The 19427-nt window shown below is 39.0% G+C and overlaps 1 protein-coding gene across 5 annotated transcripts in view; it reads left to right on the top strand.

The window, feature by feature from the left end:
* pcdh9 (protocadherin 9) overlaps positions 1-19427 on the top strand; it is a 316377-nt gene that overhangs the window by 231021 nt on the left and 65929 nt on the right. For 3 of the 5 annotated variants that reach the window (XM_088333771.1, XM_088333769.1, XM_088333770.1), the window contains one exon: positions 9593-9800. In XM_088333771.1, coding sequence (XP_088189897.1) covers positions 9593-9800 — 208 coding nt within the window. The remainder of the gene's footprint in view (positions 1-9592; positions 9801-19427) is intronic. The other 2 variants (XM_088333773.1, XM_088333772.1) reach the window with 1 other exon arrangement.

The following is a 19427-nucleotide window of genomic DNA, read 5'->3' as shown; positions in this document are numbered from 1 at the left end:
TTGCTGTCTTCCCATTTTAGCTTTTTTTCATGGCTATTATGTATTTGCACCAGCCTTTAGCATCAGTGTAAGCCTTACACCTAGAGCAAATTAGTACAGTACGAAAATGTCATTATATCATTGTATCGCTGACCTGCAAAGTGAAGCACATGCGATTCTAAACTGAATGAAGAGACTGAAGAAGAAGAATAATTATTTTTATTGTCATTCTTTGTAACAATACACACAGAACGAAATGTCGATACACCTGACCCGTACAGTTAAACTGTAGCGAGCCGATGCAGCCGCAGCCATTTTAGTCATTAGGTGACCAAACCCCCAATTCCAACCCTTAATGCTGAGCGCCAAGCAGGGAGGCAAATGAGTACCAATGTTGTTAGGTATGGCTCGGCCGAGGTTTGAACCAGTGACCTCCCAGTCTCAGAGCGGGCGCCCTACCATCTAGGCTACCGAGCTGGTAAAGCTGAAAGGGATTGTGGGAGGTACTTCAGCCAATCTGATATCAGTATTTTCCTAATGTCATAATGCAGACCTATAGCAGGCCAAAACTTTATATGACATTAACCAATACTAGACTGGCATCTTAGAGACTGAACCCTACATATGCAAGAACACCTTAGAGCAGTATATATATATATATATATATATATATATATATATATATATATATATATATATATACACTCCAAGACATTCATACATTGACAGAAGTGTTTCCCTTTCCAAAGGCATTCAACTTATTAATCTAGAAAAAAACGGAAAAAGCAAACAATCTGTAAAATGAGAAAAATACAATTGACTAATAGTTTATTACCGAGATAATATTACGGACACATTTGTCCAACAACAGCCCTTTAAGACCAATGCGATTTTCTGAACTAACATTATTTTCAAGTTGAAAGGTAAAATCATAGTAAAATAGACACATATCGTCCAAAATCAGCTCACTTTAGAGCCGTCATTTAAAAGCACAGTAAAATAGGATAAATTATATTTGAAATGAAGCAGCATTGCGGCGCAGAGGTTAGCGTGTGTGTGGCACAGTTCTGAGGTCATGGGTTAAAATCCAGCTACCAACCTTCCTTTGCGGAGTTTGCATTTTCTCCCGTGCTTGCGTGGTTTTCCTCCGGGCACGCCGGTTTCCTCCCACATTCCAAAAACATGCATGTCAGGTCAAAATTGTCCCTAGGTGTGTATGAGCGGGCGAATTGTCTGTCCCTGTGTGCCGTGCGACTGGCTGGCAACCAGTTCGGGGTGTCTCCTGCCCACTGCCCGTAGATGGCTGGGATGGGCTCCAGCACCCCCGCAACCCTACTGAGGATAAGCGGTGCAGATAATGGAAGGATGGATAGTTCAAATGATCAAATTTTTCAGCCAATGTGGCGAAATATAGTTTTTGTAGTGTTTTTTAAAAAATGGACACAAAACATCATTATTTGTGTTTGTATTCTCGTATTTTCACGACGATAGGGCACACATAAAAGTCTCATACTTTTGTTCAGTGTACCCTTTGTGAGAGGGCAGAGTTAGCTGAGGACATAAAGGAACTGTGTGGGAAGTGTGGGCATCCCCGCTGATCCATGGGCGCCTATGTAATGCTAGGTTTACACTCAATGCTCAATTTAGTTTTTTGTTTGAAATCCGATGTTTTTTGTAAGATGTTTGTACATTTCCCACTAAATGCGACTTGTATGCTATCTCATGTGACTTTAAGTGTCCACTGTTTGATGCCACAAGTGGCCCGCATGGACAAAAGGGGACATGTGACATCACACACAATGTGCCTATTGTTTACGGGAGTACTCATGGATGATAATTTGAAAGTTATAGTATTACCTACGGTCGAAAAGACTTTTCCCCCTAAACTATTAAGTAAATCAAAAACTTCATTTCCCCTGCATTTAATGTTTTTTATGTTTTCGTCCGTGATGTTGTGTTTATTTTTCTGGTACGCGGAAGAACATGGAAACAGAGAGAATTGAAGATTACTGAATCGATGGTTCCTAAGTAGAGGCAGCTGAAAAACAAACTCTGACAATTAAAAGGTACAGAGCTGAGCTTCCATGGAAATAAGGCGACGGGACCCGAGTTGGTGGAAAGACTTGAGGGGAATATCAAGCAAAACACAACAGAAAAAGAGGACTTTTCAGACCCCTTTGTTTGTAACACTACGGTCACTTTTTCAAAATTTTGTTTTAACTGTGTGTATTTCTTTTTGTAATCAATACTTAAATGAACCACAACTAATCTCAGTTTTGCTCCGTACTGTCTTCTTAAATTCGCACACTTGTCTGCTCGTTTTTGTTGTTGTAAGGTGCCCGCACATAGGGCACCCGTACCCTTTCTTGCCTCTGGTTAAATAGACCAATAGAATCATCTACAAAGACTGCACCCATTAACACAGTGCACACTTGCATTGCATTAACAATAATGTTGAAATAATATCTAACCCATGGAAATTATAGTTTAGCTCCAGGCAGTTGATAATCTGCGATTTTTTTTGTCTTGGGGCTGATAAATATAAGATCATATTCTGCTATAATTGGTCTGACAATGATCGTGCTTCCCTAAACTTTGCCATTTGCAATGTATATTGAATTATGAAGATATATTATCTTTAGAACAGCAACGTTTTAAAAAAAAAGTAGAAATGTCCTGGAAAGAATTGCTTCAATTTCCTGATCCCAGTGCTAGTTTGGACCCAGGTGATTGAAGGAATTGCGATGCCTTTCCCATTTTATCTCTTGGCCTGCACCGGCTTGTCTCTGGTTTACGTCATCAGACTCCGGAGGGATTTGGTGTGCACGCTGCACCCCCACACCCATCTCCGCTCTCTTGGAAATTCTTTCACAGCTTTTTTTCAATCGTATATAACCACGTATCTGCATTATCTCTTCCATAAGGCTTCATCTGGCAAGACAGTTTGATAGAATAGTTGTTCTCTCACCTAAGTTTTGACACAGAAATATGCATAGGTATATCATTTTTGTCACTTTGTCTCAACGACTTATATCACATCACCCTCATTTTCCAATTCTGGTAGATGAATCAGATATGCAGGCTTGAGTATTCAAATAGGGTTTGTGTTGGCGGAGAGACTCATTCAGGAAAAATGATCTCAAGTTTTTGATTTCTTTTGAGTTCGGAGCCTATGTGTTTAAACGGAATTCATTACAATTTAAAAAAAAGGACAAAATGCTGCTTATTTTTTACATGACAGCAGCAAGATATATTTTGTGTATATATATCTATAGATATATAGATATCTAATATATCTATCTATCTATCTATCTATATATATATATATATATATATATATATACTATATGCAAGGAGCGATAGAGAGCTTCAGCTAGAGATGAAACTAGCTACAGCTAAAGCTTGATGAAGGTAGAGGAATTTAGTATGAGCTATTATATGCCTGCGAGAGCAAGTGCTGGAGCTACATTTAGAGTGAGCTAAAGAGAGCTAAACCAAGAGTGTGCGAGCAAGAGTTAGTATGACCTTGATATAGCTTGAGTGAGCCAGAGTGAGCTTTACAAACCTAAAGAGAGCTATAGCTAAAGAGTGCTAGAGCAAATGAGAGAGAGCTAGTGCCAATTTGTGATTGGTCGTGCAAGCTAGAGAGAACTTGAGATTGTTAGACCGAGCTTATGCAAGCTAGGGAGAGCTGGGCTCGAGTATGCTGGAGTTATCTAAAGAGGGTAATGACTTAAGTGTGTAAGGGTAAATCAAAGAGACCTAGAGCAATCTAGATGGAGCTACAGACAGAAATGCAAAAATGAGCGAATAAGAGAGAGCTAGAGCAAACCAAAGAGAGCTAGAGCAAGCGAGAGCATGATTGAGTGACCTAGAGAGGGCTAGAGCTTGAAAGATCTTTTCCAAGGTAGAGAAAGCTAGTATATTCTAGAGAGAAGTAAAACATTATGGAGGGACTAAGAGTGGGTGCTTGAGTGTGACAGAGCAAATAACATGACTTCGCAAGTTCGACAGAACTACGGCTTGAGTGCAAGAGCGAGCTTGAAAGTCCTAGTGCAAGTTAGCTAGAGCAAGAACGTGGAAGAGAGAGTGAATGCAAGCTAAAGAGATCGAGAGTAATCTCGAGAGATCTAGTCCAAGACAAAGAGAAAATTAGAGCTTGAGAGTTCTAAAGTGAGCAAGAGAGAGGGAGTGCAAGCTAGTGAAGGCTGGAGCGAGCTGGACAGAATTTGGGCTTGAGAGTACCAGAGTGGGATAGTGCAAGCTAAAGAGAGCTGGATACTTAAAGTTAAAGAGTGATACACCAAGTATGAGAGCACGAGTGCAAGCTAGAGATTGCTAGTGCATGCCAGGTAGACCAATAGCTAAAATGAGTTACTGCAAACTTGAGCAAGCCAAAGAGCAACTGCAAACTTAAGAAAACAAGTGCAAGTTATACCAAGCTATCTCAATTGTTTGGCACTTTTAAAATTGTTTTTCCACATTTTAAAACGTCCAAATGTATACGAAGGTATTTTTTTCAAGGATGCATTCAAACAAAAAGACACACACATAGACAAGTAATTTAACTATGCCCTCAATTTCAAGAGATATGACTCCAGAGTGAAATCCGGAGGCCTACAAATGTCGCCACAGGGCAGCCAGAGCAGAGTGAGTCAATGTTTGCTTCCAAATCTAAGATGAGCACGGCTGGGATTCAGCTGGCACTTCAATGTATTGTTTTTTCCTAACAAATAAGGCTGGGTGGTGCAAACCGCTAGAACAAAAAACAATTTCCTTTTTTGTTTTGTACATCCAAAGGTAGCCAGCAGATGGCAGAGCACCTTTGGGTTTCAGGGAAGCGAGGGAGGGAGAAAAAAACAGATATTTTTTGTGAGTGGTCCTATCCCGGATGACTGATCTCCCTTAGTGGTGGTGTGATTGTGAGAACACACAAGTGGGATGTGTTCTCTCGCTGCAGGTGTCAGACTGCGGCGAGATAAGATTATTTGTGGGGGTGAGGAGGTTGCCTTTTTTCCCCACTGTGCAATTGTCTGTGCATTTGCATTGTGTTTCTCGCTTGAGGATCAGTGAAGACGAGCTTTTTTTTTTTTACACAGCTAAGGAGAAAGGCAGAAAACGGAGAGAGCAGAAACAATTGTCATTGTTGAAGTTTGGTGAGAATTGATATGTGCATTCTATTCCAAACATAGAGCACAGGTTTAAAAGTCAATACTCCATTTCATTTGAAAGGGCGACTTGTTACTCTGCGAATTCAATATGAAAAGCCGAGGTCCAAATCGATGAGATTAAATTCATTTGGAATGCAAACATCTACTTGGAGAGGCTCAGCATAAATCTTGAACTACATCTCTGTGCTACACCTGGAGCAGGTTAAGACCCATTCCTGTGATCCATTGCACAAAGTAAATTTTTATTGTATTTATTATAATGCCTCGTTTATCACTTCTAAGGGGACCAGAACCCCGTGTAATATGAGAAAATCCATGAAGTACCACAATTGCACCCACAACTGTGTATTTCATTTTAAAAGGCCCAGAAGGGAACACCAAAGTGTCTTCTGCCAGTCCTCGGAAACAGCAATACAGGCTTGGGGATAGTGGACTGCGGCCACACGAGAACAGTTCATATCAGGCTGAAATAAGGCAGACAAATAGTCGACAGGCCCAACAAAAGTGTGCTCTGGCATTCCTTGTTCTCAGTAATATGCTATCAGGGCGTACTGATCACGGCTACTTGAATCCAGTTCACTTTTTGGCGGGAAACAATGGCAAAAAAAAAAACAAAAACACTAGGTCCAACAGAAAAGTGTTGGCTCGCTGCAGTAGGCAATCATTAATGATACGTACGTTTTAGGTGAAAAAAAAACAGAAATAAAGAGTTGCCACGCACAACACACATTAGCTCTCTTGGTCCCTGCTATCAGCAATAGTCAACTGGGGATAAAGGATTGCGCACAAGTGGAAAGGCAATGCATGCACGAGTAATTGAAAATGAAGGGAGTAACCCAATAATTTCAATTTGGATCATAAAAGGGACAGTCTTTATTTTTAAGCACCTCCTAATGGTTAAAACAAAAACAAAAATCAATTAAATCATTACAAAAGACATGATTGGTTTGAATGATACGTAAAAATACATGAACTATTATATTTTTCCAAATTAGTTGTAGGTCAAAACATTTGTTAATTCACATAATATGAGGCTCACCTACAAGGAGTTGGTATTACCATCCACCATCTTGCTCCTATGGATTCCCCCGGCAACCAAAAACCTTCGGTCTTGCTACCTCATATCTTTCGGATTTAATTTCCCCCTATCTTCTGGTCCAGAGCCTTCGATCTAAAAATTCTTGTCTACTAATGATCCCTACAGCCAAGAAGAGAACGGCTGGTTCAAGAGGGCTCTCCATTTGGGCCCCAGTGCTGTGAGATGTTCTTCCGCCTGATTTGATTTGGAAACTCAGTGGAACTGTTTAAATCTAGGCTCAAAACACACTTATATTCTATAGATAGATATGAATGACTTATATTTCATGTTTACAATATCAGTGTATTATTTGTTATTGCAACATCTGTTGCAGCCTGGGCATCCTTGGAGGGGAATGACCACATGAGCGGTCTCTTTTCAAGGTTTCTTCATTTTCCTCATGTTGAGGTTTTTGAGTTTTTCCTTGCCCTCATGTAGGTTTTAGATCAGGGGATGGTGTAATGGTATGGTAGTCTGTAGTGTGTGCAGCCCTTTGAGACTCCTTGTGATTAGGGCTATACAAATAAACATGACTTGACTTATCTGAGAAACAAGAAAAATATAGAAGCTTTGGTATTGTTGAGTCTCAGTAGTTTGTATCATTTCTTGTGATTTGTAGAACTTGTTTTGTGTTGCATTACACAATACAGCAACATGGAGTGGTCAAATATTACAGTGTCCCGTTAACAGAATATAATTTTTTTATTGACATTGATTACAACATAGTGTAATTAATGACAACAAAAAAAACATTCTATTGGCCTGATAATAACCGTGCATCCCTAATAATAAATACTAATTGTGTATATAAGGATAGCCATCACTATGGAATCCTCAAGTATTTTGATAGAAAGCCTTACTTTGTCTTCGTTATTATTTCTGTTATTAGACATTTCTTTGTTCAAGAGAAAGCTGGGTGTTCTTGAGCCATTTCCAATAAATAATGAGGCCATTTGCATGAGCCTGCAGATTGGCTGACCTTTGCTTTTGCCAATAATTACTGTAAAAGGCAAGCCTGCCTGCCATCAACAATGACGTGGCACCAACACCTCCGAGTGCCCAAGAAAGGTTAGCTCGAGTCTGCTCTTATGAGAAAATCAGCCGCAAAATGTCATTGGAGCCGGCGGGAAAGGGGAGACAATCAAAATTAGCCGATGAAAATTCAATCAAGTCGGCTTTAGAGATTGGCAGTTTGTTCGCGTCGCTAAAATTGCCAAGTTACAAGTCATTAATATATGAAACAAATGAGTTTTATGTATGCAAATGTTAAATGTGTTGACATTGTGTAAAACAAACAAGCATAAAACAAATACAGTAACCCCAGCGGGATATGACATGAATCTTTTGTGAGATTGAATGAGATTGCTGTATAGCGGGGGATAGAAACCTATTTTAATTAGCTCATAACCTTAGTACCCTAGATAATCATTTGAATAACAAAATAATGTCATATTACCAATGTGTAATACATGTGTAGAGGGTAAAACAACATAAATAAACATACATATTAAGGATAAATTAAATATTTTTTACCTTGGGTGTGTTATGAATTCAGCTGGTCTAGTGGTATAGTGGGTGGATGCTGAGATGGGAGGAGAGGGCGGATTGAAATAAAAACTGATCTAAAAGTTCCGCTTGCAAGAATGATCATGCCCCTAGAAGACTTTGTTATTTGATTTGCTCCTTCATTCTTTATGGCCGAATTCTCTAGCAAGGATAAAGATCGAGTCTGTTTAGAATATTTTGAAAATTACAAGCTGCGTTTCCATAGTCACTATTTTCTCTTTTAAGCATCACTGCAAGCCTCGGAAACAAAATAAAATGAATACAGTGCAAACAATTATGTATGGTAGCGTCTTGAATTATTCACAGAGCACATGGCAACCTGCATATAAAGAGGAAGAAAAAGACATTGTGGGATGTAACTCAGCCAATAGCATATCGGCATGTTCATGATGCCATGAAGCAAACCAATAGCAGAACAGCATTTGATATGACATCCATCAATAGCAGGCAGGCATCTTAAAGACATGACTTGTCATACGCATAAACACTGCAAGTTTTTGGGGACACAAAACTATTCGTTGTTGATTTCATATAGTGGGGAAAATGTCAAATAGCAGCCCAGAACTAACGAGACGACCATATTAAATAACATTGGAAAAAACATGTGTTTTTTTTTTGTTACAAAGAACCAACAAACTCTTACATTAGAAAAAAAATGGGCATTATTTAACATTATGCAAATATGGGCTAGAGGCCACATCCACATTAGTAGTTAAGAACTGTGACACTAGCACTAGCTGCTTAATTATTCAGTATTGCTTACTGAAGTGGTACTAGAAAGTGATGCTATGCCAACAATGCCTGCATTAGCAAAAACATGTTTCCAAGTTACATTAAATAATTACAAATAGATGCAACAATGTTGTATTAATTCAAAACCATATTATAATCATAGTTTGATCAAGATTCCTAAAAATGTATATGTATATATTTTTGTGTATTTCTGACCTCTTTTCCTTTTGTGCTTTGCTAAAATCGCATTGGCGACGAGTGGCCACATCCTCAATGATTGCATTAGTATATAAGGTCCATGACAATAGCATTAGCTGCCAAGTTATTCGGTGCTGACTACTTAAGTGATGTTAGCGGTTAGCGGGAGGATAAACACCAAAGTAATGCTGTTTGATAAGTAGCTGCATTAGCAGAAATATAAATTGAATCCAGTCCAGAATAAAACAAATGAAAATACCAAAGTGATGCTAGTGGCTAAAGCATAGCTAGCCACCAAACTGATCCTATTTGCTAATGCAAGCGGCTACATTGGTGGAAATATGAGCTAAATGGAGTCCCTCATAAAACAGATGAAACTATCATTGCGATACCAATGGTGAAAGCATTGCTAGCCACCAAAACAATCCTTTTTGCTTTTGCTAGTGGCTTCTTTAGCAAAAGTATGAGCTAAATCCACTTCAGAATAAAACAGACAAAAACACTGAAGTGATGCTAGCGGCTAAAACATAGTTAGCCATTAAAGCAATCCTATTTGCTAATGCCAGTGGCTACAAACGTAGAAATATGAGCTAAAGGCAGTCCAGAATAAGACAGATCGAACAACTATATCAATGCTAGTGGCTAAAGCATTGCTAGCCACCAAAGCAATCCTTTTTACTCTTGCTAGTGGCTACAATACCAGAAATATGAGCTAAATCCAGTCCAGAATAAAACAGACAACCTAATGATCTTAAATAAATCCTTAATGATCTAATCTCGATATTAAAAACTAGACTCTGCAGCTAATCTAATCTAAACCAATTGGAAGGCTAACCTGCGGGTGGGTGTTGTGTGCTCTTGGTTCTAGTCTCAGCGTCGCGTGACTTTTCACCTTCCGGACGGCTCCCAGGAGAGCTGCAGTGACAGCGGGTTGGGGGAGCCCGAACCGGTAGGGAGTGGCAGTGGTCCCCTCCTCACCCAACCTCTTCCTCTGGTGCAGGCGCAGGACGACTTCTACCAGCAGGCCTCACCCGACAAGAGGACAGAAGCAGATGGAAACTCGGACCCCAACTCTGGTGAGTTTACGGACATTTCGATCACAAAAAACGCAAAAATATACAGTTAACTCTCGCTATAACGCGGGCCACTTTCAAGGTCTCACTTCTTTACTGACTTGAATTGTGAATTCTGATTGGCTAAACAGTCTTCTTTACCTGTTTAAACAGTATTTTTAGACAAAGGCTTGAGCTTGAAGGGTTTGGGTCTTTGGTTTTAGTAAAGCAAAACCAGGATATACAGTGGAGCCTCGGTTCTCGACCATAATCCGTTCCAGAACCCTGTTCGAAAACCGATTTGTTCGATCACCGGAATCATTTTTTCCATTAAAAATAATTTAAATCGTTTTAATCCAACACCGTGAAAGTTTACCTTGAATGTTTAACGTAAAGCTAACCCGGGCTAATCGTACGTTCGCATTATCGTAATCTTCCGTACGAAAGATTACACTAACATGAACGTGTAAAAATTAAAATAAAAAAGGATAAAGAAAATAATTATGAATAGGATTTCTTACCTTTGTGGTGGTCAGCAGAAGGCGCATGTGGACGGTGGGGAGAGGAAAACCTTTTTCAACCTCTTCCAAAACTTGCGGCTGTTGCTTGCTTATAGCACTCACTCCCTTAGCCACATCACTAGATTTCACACCCTCCTTATTCTTTAGTATCATACTGATCGTATTCTTAGCCATGCTGTATTCCCTAGCAAGTTCAGACACTCGCACACCTCCTTCATATTTTACTATTATTTCTTTCTTAAATGCGCTAGTTGTACGCACTACTTTTCTTTTTCACCTGTAGCAACTTTGCTGCCTGCAATGATTTTCTTCGGAGGCATAATAAGGGGCTAAAACACCTGTACGCCGCTTAGCATCGCACCCTAGCGTACGCACTCACGCATTACCGGCGTTCGAACTCCGATTTTTTGACCGAACAGCGAAGCAAGAATTTCTCGAAATTTTTGGTCGGACTCCGATTTGTTCGAACTGAGAGGCGTTCGAAAACCGAGGTTCCACTGTACCTTAATGGGAGTTGCAAAGAGAAATTACTCTGCAACGGGGGAGAGAAACCTATGGTAATTAGTTATTGCATTCCAAACCCCCGCCACCTTCCATTAAAAAAAAAACAAAAAAAAAACGTGAGGATAAAAGGGCAGGGACAGAGTTGTGACAGGCTGATTGAAGAAGCTGTCCTTTAGCTGGTTCTGGCTTTGAGAGAATGCAGTCTTTTCCCTGATGGCGGCAGGTTGAAGATGCTGTGACTTGCTTGGGCGGGGTCACCTGCAATATCGGTGGCTTTGCGGGTAAGGCGGTAGTTGTGGATGTCAAGGAGAGGCGTAAGCGGGGGACACTAATTACATTTCTGTGGTATTGCTTTACTGTCATCGCCAAAAATACTTCTTGTCTGACACTGTGTAGTAAACATTTTGCAAGATGGGTCACTGTAAGATCTTGGGCCCGGGCCGGAACTCGGCTTTAAAAATGTAAAGCATTAAGTCGAGCCGGTCGGGATTTTCTCTCAACATTCTTTTTTGTCTGTTTTTCCCCTTCTTGGAGGATCTACACAGCATGTACTTAATTTTACTTAAATTATTATTTAGATAGAGAATATGCTTAACAAACTTTCAGTTTAACTCAAAATCACTAAATCCAAAGAGTAAAAGAATCATGGCTTCCTCTCTCCACCTCCCTCACGTCAGACGTCATTTACGCTTTTCACCAATAGCTTACAATTTTGACAACATTTATTTCTGCTTTTTGGACAAATCTTTCACTCTGTGCAGATTGTAATCAGTGCCATTCTGTTCAATTTCACTTTGTTTCGCTGCACGTCGCCAGGATGCTCACTCTGAACCGAACCGTTCATTCAAGCACTGCACTTGCGATACACACTTGATTTGAGGGATTCAGCACCAAGTAAACACCAAGCTGCGTAGTTCAGCCGAAAAACACAGTTTTGCACTGAATTACGCTCGGGTGGAGCAAAGCTTTGTGTTTACTTTGGCGGCAAATCAAAGCTTCGGGTTCATTTCAGGCTCAGTTATCAAATCAAATTAATCCAACGGGTTCGGGTTTGTATACCAGCAACTCGGATCAGGTCGGGTTGAATTTTTTCGGCCCGATGTTACCTGTAATTCTGAGGGTCTTCTGTATTTAATTGCATAACAACTGTAAAAAAAATATATATGATAGAGGTTTCTACTTCAGGGAATTCACCTTTTGCGTTTTCTTTTTTTTTTTTCTTTTTAGAACGTAACCCCCGTGATAAACGAGGATTCACTGTCATCTAGTTTGGATTCGCTAGAGTGGTTTTACACGAGCAGGTCATTCATTTCTCGGTTAATCATCCAGACGTGTCGAAACGTCCCATGAGCTCACCTGGGTCTCCCAAAGGCTCTTCACCTATTTGTGAAACTCATTGGATTTATTTGGAGATGATTTCCCAGTTGGAAGTCAGAAGATCTTAACTTCTCTCTATTTCTGGTGGGATGTACATCCCCGACCCACTTTTATTTTCTTCCCTGCATGGAGATCAAGCGTGTCGCCCCGAGTCGGTGCCATGTGGCATCGCCAGGGTGGAGGAAACAAGTAAATACGTAAACTCGTAAGGCATTCTGAATTAAAACAACTCCAGCGAGCCACTGTAACTTGATTACGCTGTTACATAATATTGAAACAATAAGTAGCTCTAACTGAAAATCAGTTACATTCAAAGAAATCAAAGCACTTCTAACAACCACTTTTGTCACCTAATGTTGAAACACTGAAAATACCTAACTTAACAAAACATGACAGAGGAAGAAGCAAATATGTTGGGGCGCGTACTAGCGCTGACTGAACACAAAATGTAATTAAAGTACATCAACTTAGAATGTAGAGTGCATCCCCGCTACCTAGTTTTCAAAGATTTACTAGATTTAAATGAAAAAATAAACATAAAAGGGACAAATATGAGATTTAGGTGTAAAAGCTTTAACTTAAAAAAAGTAATTAAAATATGTCGAAGCAACTTTAACTCAGGCTTAAAAACAGATAACTGCTACCTATATTTTAAACATTAACTAGGTCAAAGGGAACAAAACACAAAATAAAGAAGATGCAGGATTGTTGGCAACAAACTAGCTCTAACTGATCAAAACATGGTGTCCAAAAATGCCGAAGGTACTTTAATCTAGGCTCCACGATGTATCCCCGATTCCTAGTGTTCAAATATTTACTAGATTTAAATGAACAAAACATGAAAGAAGGACGTTTGGGATACAGGAGTAAAAACTAGCTATAACTGAACAAAAAGTAAAATTCAGAAACATCAAAGTTACTTTAAAAGTCACGAAAACATATCTCTGGTACCTTATAATGAACCAATAAATAGATCTGAATGAATGCAAATTAAAGGATGACAATGTAAAATATGATGGAGCACAAACTAACTCAAACTGAACAAAACATGAAATTAAAGGACATCAATGCCACTCATAAAAGTTTTAACAACACATGCCTGTAACCTAATATTGAAACACCAACTAGATTTAAAAGAACAAAACATGAAAGGGAGAAGATGCTACTCTCGACCGCCATCTCCTAGCTTAAAGTCGCGATTGTAGCCTCAGTCAGGTCATTCCTCAAGTACTAATAAACTATTATTATTTTTTACTATTTTCAGGGTTTAGGCTGTTAATTGAAAGGGCTTTGAAACAGGCCTTCTCTTTTATTATTTTCAGGCTACACTAACAAATGAAAAAACAACAACTGAGAAATAAAATGGAACCAAAAGAAGTAAAACAATCTTCCTCACACCCCAAACATTTCCACAATATACATTTTATTTTATCATTCGATTGTAATAAGTGTATTCATATATATATATATATATATATATATATATATATATATATATATATATGGAGAGAGAGAGAGAGAGGCTTGCAAAACTATTTGGCCCCCTGGAACTTTTGCCACATTTCAGACTTCAAACATAAAGATATAAAACTTGAATTTCTTTTGAAGAATCAACAATAAGTGGGACACAATCATGAAGTGGAACACACTTTTTATCTACAAATAAGAAACGAAAAATTGGGTGTGCAAAATTATTCAGCCCCTTTACTTTCAGTGCAGCGAACTCTGTCCATAAGTTCAGTGAGAATCTCTGAGTGATTTAATGTTGATCTAAATGACTAACGGTGATAAATGGAATCCATCCTTGTGTAATCAAGTCTCTGTATAAATGCACCTGCACTGTGATTGTCTAAGAGGTCTGTTTAAAGCGCAGAGAGCATCATGAAAAATTAGTCAGGTCGGAGATACTGTTGTGGAGAGGTTTAAAGCTGGATTCGGATGGATTTCCCAAGCTTTAAACATCCAAAGGAGCACTGTGCAAGCAATAATATTGAAATGGAAGGAGTATCAGACCACTTTAAATCTACCAAGATCGGGCGGTCCCCCTAAATTTTTAGCTCATACAAGGAGAAAACGGATCAGAGATGCAGCCAAGAGGCCCATGATCACTCTGGATGAACTGCAGAGATCTCCAGCTGAGGTGGTAGAATATGTCCATAGGACAACAATCAGTCGTATACTGCACAAATCTGGCCTTTATGGAAGAGTGGCAAGAAGGAAGCCATTTCTTAAAGATATCCATAAAAAGTGTCCTTTAAAGTTTGCCACAAGCCACCAGGAAGACACACCGAACATGTGTAAGAAAGTGCTCTGGTCAGACGAGACCACTATCGAACTTTTTGGCAACAATGCAAGACGTTATGTTTGGCGTAAAAGCAGCACAGCTCATCACCCTCAATACACCATCCCCACAGTCAAACATGGTGGTGGCATCATCATGGATTGGGCCTGCTTCTCTTCAGCAGGGACAGGGAAGATGGTTAAAATTAATGGGAAGATGGATAAGGTCAAATACACGACCCTTCTGGAAGAAAACCTGATGGAGTCCGCAAACGACCTGAGACTGCGACGGAGGTTTGTCTTCCAACAAGATAATGATCCAAAACATAAAGCAAAAGCTACAATGGAATGGTTTATTAAAAAACATATCAAGGTGTTAGAACGGCCAAGTCAAAGTCCAGACCTCAATCCAATTGAGAATATGTGGAAAGAACTGAAAACTGCTGTTTACAAACGCTTTCCATCCAACTTCACTGAGCTTGAGCTGTTTTCCACGGAGGAATGGGCAAAAATATCAGTTTCTCGATGTGCAAAACTGATAGAGACATACTGCAAGCGACTTGCGGCTGTAATCGCAGCAGAAGGTGGCGCTACAAAGTATTAACTCAATGGGGCTGAATACTTTTGTACACCCACCTTTTCGTTTTTTATTTGTTAAAAAGTTTAAAATTTCGAATGAAGTGTGTTCAACTTCATGATTGTGTCCAATGTTCCCTCTAATTTTCCACGGGTCTGAGCGTTCACACAAAGTCGGTGGGCAACGCTTGAAACAACAATGAGCAACCATAATCTCAAGTGTGGCAAGATAAAAAATAATCAAACATGTCCAAAACTTGACATCAAGTTACATTTTGCTGAGTTTCCGGCAATGCAAAATTATTTTTCTCTTTTGAATGAATTGACTCATGTACTATTGCAAAGGCTGTACGGCCTACAAACGTTGTTTGTTCTTGCAATTATTTCACAAGATATCCATTTCTTTTTTTTTCCTGATATATTTTGTCGCATAATATTAACATTTTTGGGGGCTTAATTTAGTCGGTTGCAAGATACAGAACTGTACTTAGTCACATTTTATAGTGGAAGTACAATGTTGGCAACAAGATTCACTTGATACAATTAGAAATTATTTGAATGCAACACAAACTTTTTCTTTTTTTTTCTGTTTTTTTTTTAAACTTTGTTTTAAATTCCTTTAAAACAAGTCTGATTGTGTTTATTTTTTCGGAGCTGTTACTTTTTCCTTTTTGTTCTCCATTTACTTTTTTCCTATGTTTCTTTTTTTTTTCAGACTTTTTTCTAAATTTGTCCTTCTTTTTTTCTCTTCCTTTTGTTTCTTTTTTTTCCCAGCTTTTCACTACTTTTTCATTTTGGTATATTTGTTTTTTCTTTTTTGTTCTATTCCCCCCTTCTTTTAAATCATTTTGTGCAAAGTTTTACATAAGATTTGGTCATGTTGGGATTAAAGAAGCAAAAACAACCTGAAGAGCCGTTTAGGACCCGAAAAAGCCGGTTTTCTTTTAGTGAGCCGAGCCGAAGAAGCCGGTTCTCGACAAACTCTACTAACTTTACTTTTGAACTTCGTTCGACATTGACTACAAAATACCGCATTCAGGACACAACGTCAGGGGAACCCATGTATTTTTATTTTCATGCACTGTAACTTTGACTTAAGTCGCTTTTTAATTAGTAATTTTGAGCCCTCATTTTTGTGCGCTGGCTAGATTTTCTTGTGCGCTGAGAATGTGCGAGCAGTGCGCAATTGCTTAGAGAGAACACTGATTGTGTCCCACTTAATGTTGATTCTTCACAAGAAATTCCAGTTTTATATCTTGATGTTTGAAGTCTGAAATGTGGCTAAAGGTCACAAAGTTCAAGGGGGGCAAATAGTTTCGCAAGCAAGCCACTGTACATGCTGTATACTGTATAGTGTATATATATTAGTATAAATATGCATATACATTTAAATGATGAATTGGATTTTTGTGATGATAAATGCGATTGATGTTACACAAAACGCCTTGTTATATGCTTAAATGCAGTTTTACCTTTTATATGATAATCAGTAGAAAAACAAAAAAAAATGGTATCAATATCTCCCAAAGCTTGTAGTTACTATAACAAACCACTGCGGGTGGATTTAGATAATGAACCAACAAAAGCAATATTTTTTCACATCAGCTGTGTTGAAATCTTCCTGTTAAAATGACAAAAAAAAGATAAATCCATCCCTGGATCCCCAACAAACTTTAGTTTTTCACGCCGCGCCTTAATATAAACGAATGATAAACAAAAACACAACAGCAGAAGGGAATTTATTACAACAGACATGAATCAAATAGTCGACTGCCAAGAAAGTCAGCTCATGCCTGATGATCAATAAAACGGTTTAAATCGTTTTTTTTTTTTTTTTCCCCCCGTCGGCCGCCGGATGTGATAAGTCCGTCCGACTTTAATGATGCCGGGATGCGGGCCAAACAAATCAGCCCGTGTCAACGTCGTGTTAACAATTTGCTCCACACAAACAAAATCCAGTCAACTAAAAACTTTTACTTGTCCTTTAATTGTCGTGCCAACTTGCATTTATATATATATATTAGCGCGTGTGCGGCACAGTTAATGTCTCGGGAACCTGTCGTGGGTTCAAATCCAGCTACCGGACTTACTGTGCGGAGTTTGTATGTTCTCCCTGTGCTTGGCAGCACAATTCTGCGGTTATGGGATCAAACCTTACTGTGTGGAATTTGCATGTTCTCCCTGTGCTTGCTGTGTTTCCTCCGGGCACTCCGGTTTCCTCCCACATTCCAAAAACATGCATTTCAGGTGAATTGGCCGGTCTTAATTGTCCCTAGGTGTGAATAAGCGAATGAGCTGTCTGTCCCTGTGTGCCCTGCGACTGGCTGGCAACCAGTTCAGGGTGTCCCCTGCCCACTGCCTGGAAATGGCTGGGATGGGCTCCAGCCCCACCCGCGACCCTAATGAGGAGAAGCGGTACGGCTAATGAGATGAGAGATGAGATATATATATATATATATATATATATATATATATATATATATATATATATATATATATATCAAAAATAAATAAATGTAGTTTGCGATTTAATTGAAATTACAATTTAAATGGAATTTTAATCAAATATGAATATGATTATTTTACTATATTTAAATGAACAGAACATGTGAAAAAAATAAAATTAGTATGCAAACAAATACAATATCAGAGAAAAATATAAAATAATTCAATACATTTTGTTGGGAATTTAATGCAAATACTATGCCCTCAGGGGACTCCACCACAAAGGCAACCGACGAGGACGAAAGCCACAGCCTTGTCCCCCAGTTAGGAAACATGGCCAAACCAAGCCATGGTCTCCTTTTCCCTATCCCTCGGTTAAGGGATTTGATGAAAAGGGCTAGAAAGATATTCTGAGGATTTTTTTTTTTTTTTTTTTTTTTTTTTTTATACAAACAAAATGTAACCACTTTCACCAACTCCAGCGAGTTGCCCATTTCAGCTGCTCCAAGTGTATCCATCTGCCGTTTTTTGTCACTCATGGGGATTTAGACAGCCTTTATGTCTTGTCGGCAGCTGAAATTCACCTAACCGCGAATCGAGTAGGGAAATTGGCGTCCACATCTTTGGCTGCCGAATATCGACGACCACGTGCCATTTTCAGCAGCGCTGGTTTCCTCTTTACCCAAGTTGTTTGCGTCACATATTTTCGTGCCATGTTACCATTCAAACTGGCGAATAACGTTACGTTAAATAGCAATTACGAATATGGTATTTGTCAACACGACAGTAGAAAATACAAATAAGGGCTCATTTGCAAAACATCATAAGCGCTACATTTGACAGTGCCGTTGTCAACAGACTTGTACGAACGAAACAGCTTTACGAGCCACTTATTGGATGACGCGAGCAGGCTATCCACAAATAAAGAGCTGGTTCCTTTTGGACAGTACTTTTCTCTTGTGGTTGGTCACAACCAATTTTTTTCTGGGATTCTGTACTGTTGGGTGTTTCAATTTGTTGATAATATTGTTTTGTACTCGTTTTCCTTGTAGATCTATAACTAATTTAATGTGTTTCCTGTGTTGTAGTGTTACCGATTACATGGGATTTTTGTCTTATTTTGTTCCCCCTTTTAAGTCATTCATATAATACATAATAAACGTCACCTAAATTGTAAAACATTAAAATTCAAGCTTTTTTCAATCTTTGAAAAACAACATTCAAATTCGGGCCTTTTCCAGGATTTAGAGCACCTGTATGATCCCTTAATTTACCATTGAGACACACGACTTTCATTTTTTCTAAAAATGGCATGTAATCCATGCACTAATACACATGTCATAGTGCCCTGTTTAGATGAAGCATGAACCCGTCCCCTTGGTCCCAACCCATAGGGGGCAATGACACCCCATATTAGAATGCCATACTAAATAATGCCAACTGCCATTAATCATAAGGAAAGAAAACCTGCAATGGCAAATGAAGCCACTCGAGGGCAGTGTCTGCATCATTTTCAAGCAGACTTGTTAAAAATAACGGCAACACTATCAAGCATTGAAAATACATTAAAATTTAAGCAGTTTCAAGTATTTCAAACACCCACACGGGCCCAGTAAGCTCTAACAACCTCCAGTGGTGATTTTTAACACATTGTAACTTTAATGCATGAAAAAAAATCCAATGTGTTCCTGTCTGAAACGCGGTACAATTGCAAATGTTACCATCGCTATTAAAGTCAACATCAGCATGTTCGCGATGGATGCAATACACAGAATTCATCGGAATAAAAATTCACCGAACCTTCTATCTGCAAAAAGCAGCGCGTCCACTCATTCATAATGAATCATATTTACAGCAAACTCAGAGAGATGAGTCAGCAAGCTGCATCTTCTACACTTTAGTCAAGACACAACAGGGAGGAACACTCCTCTCGTTACTTTGAGGAAGA

This window comes from Urocampus carinirostris, chromosome 4 (assembly GCF_059441175.1).
Source record: "Urocampus carinirostris isolate Australia breed hairy pipefish chromosome 4, RoL_Ucar_1.0, whole genome shotgun sequence".
Taxonomy (NCBI): Eukaryota; Metazoa; Chordata; class Actinopteri; order Syngnathiformes; family Syngnathidae; genus Urocampus; species Urocampus carinirostris.
The sequence above is the reverse complement of the archived record's forward strand: the minus strand, read 5'-3'. Positions and strand labels throughout refer to the sequence as shown.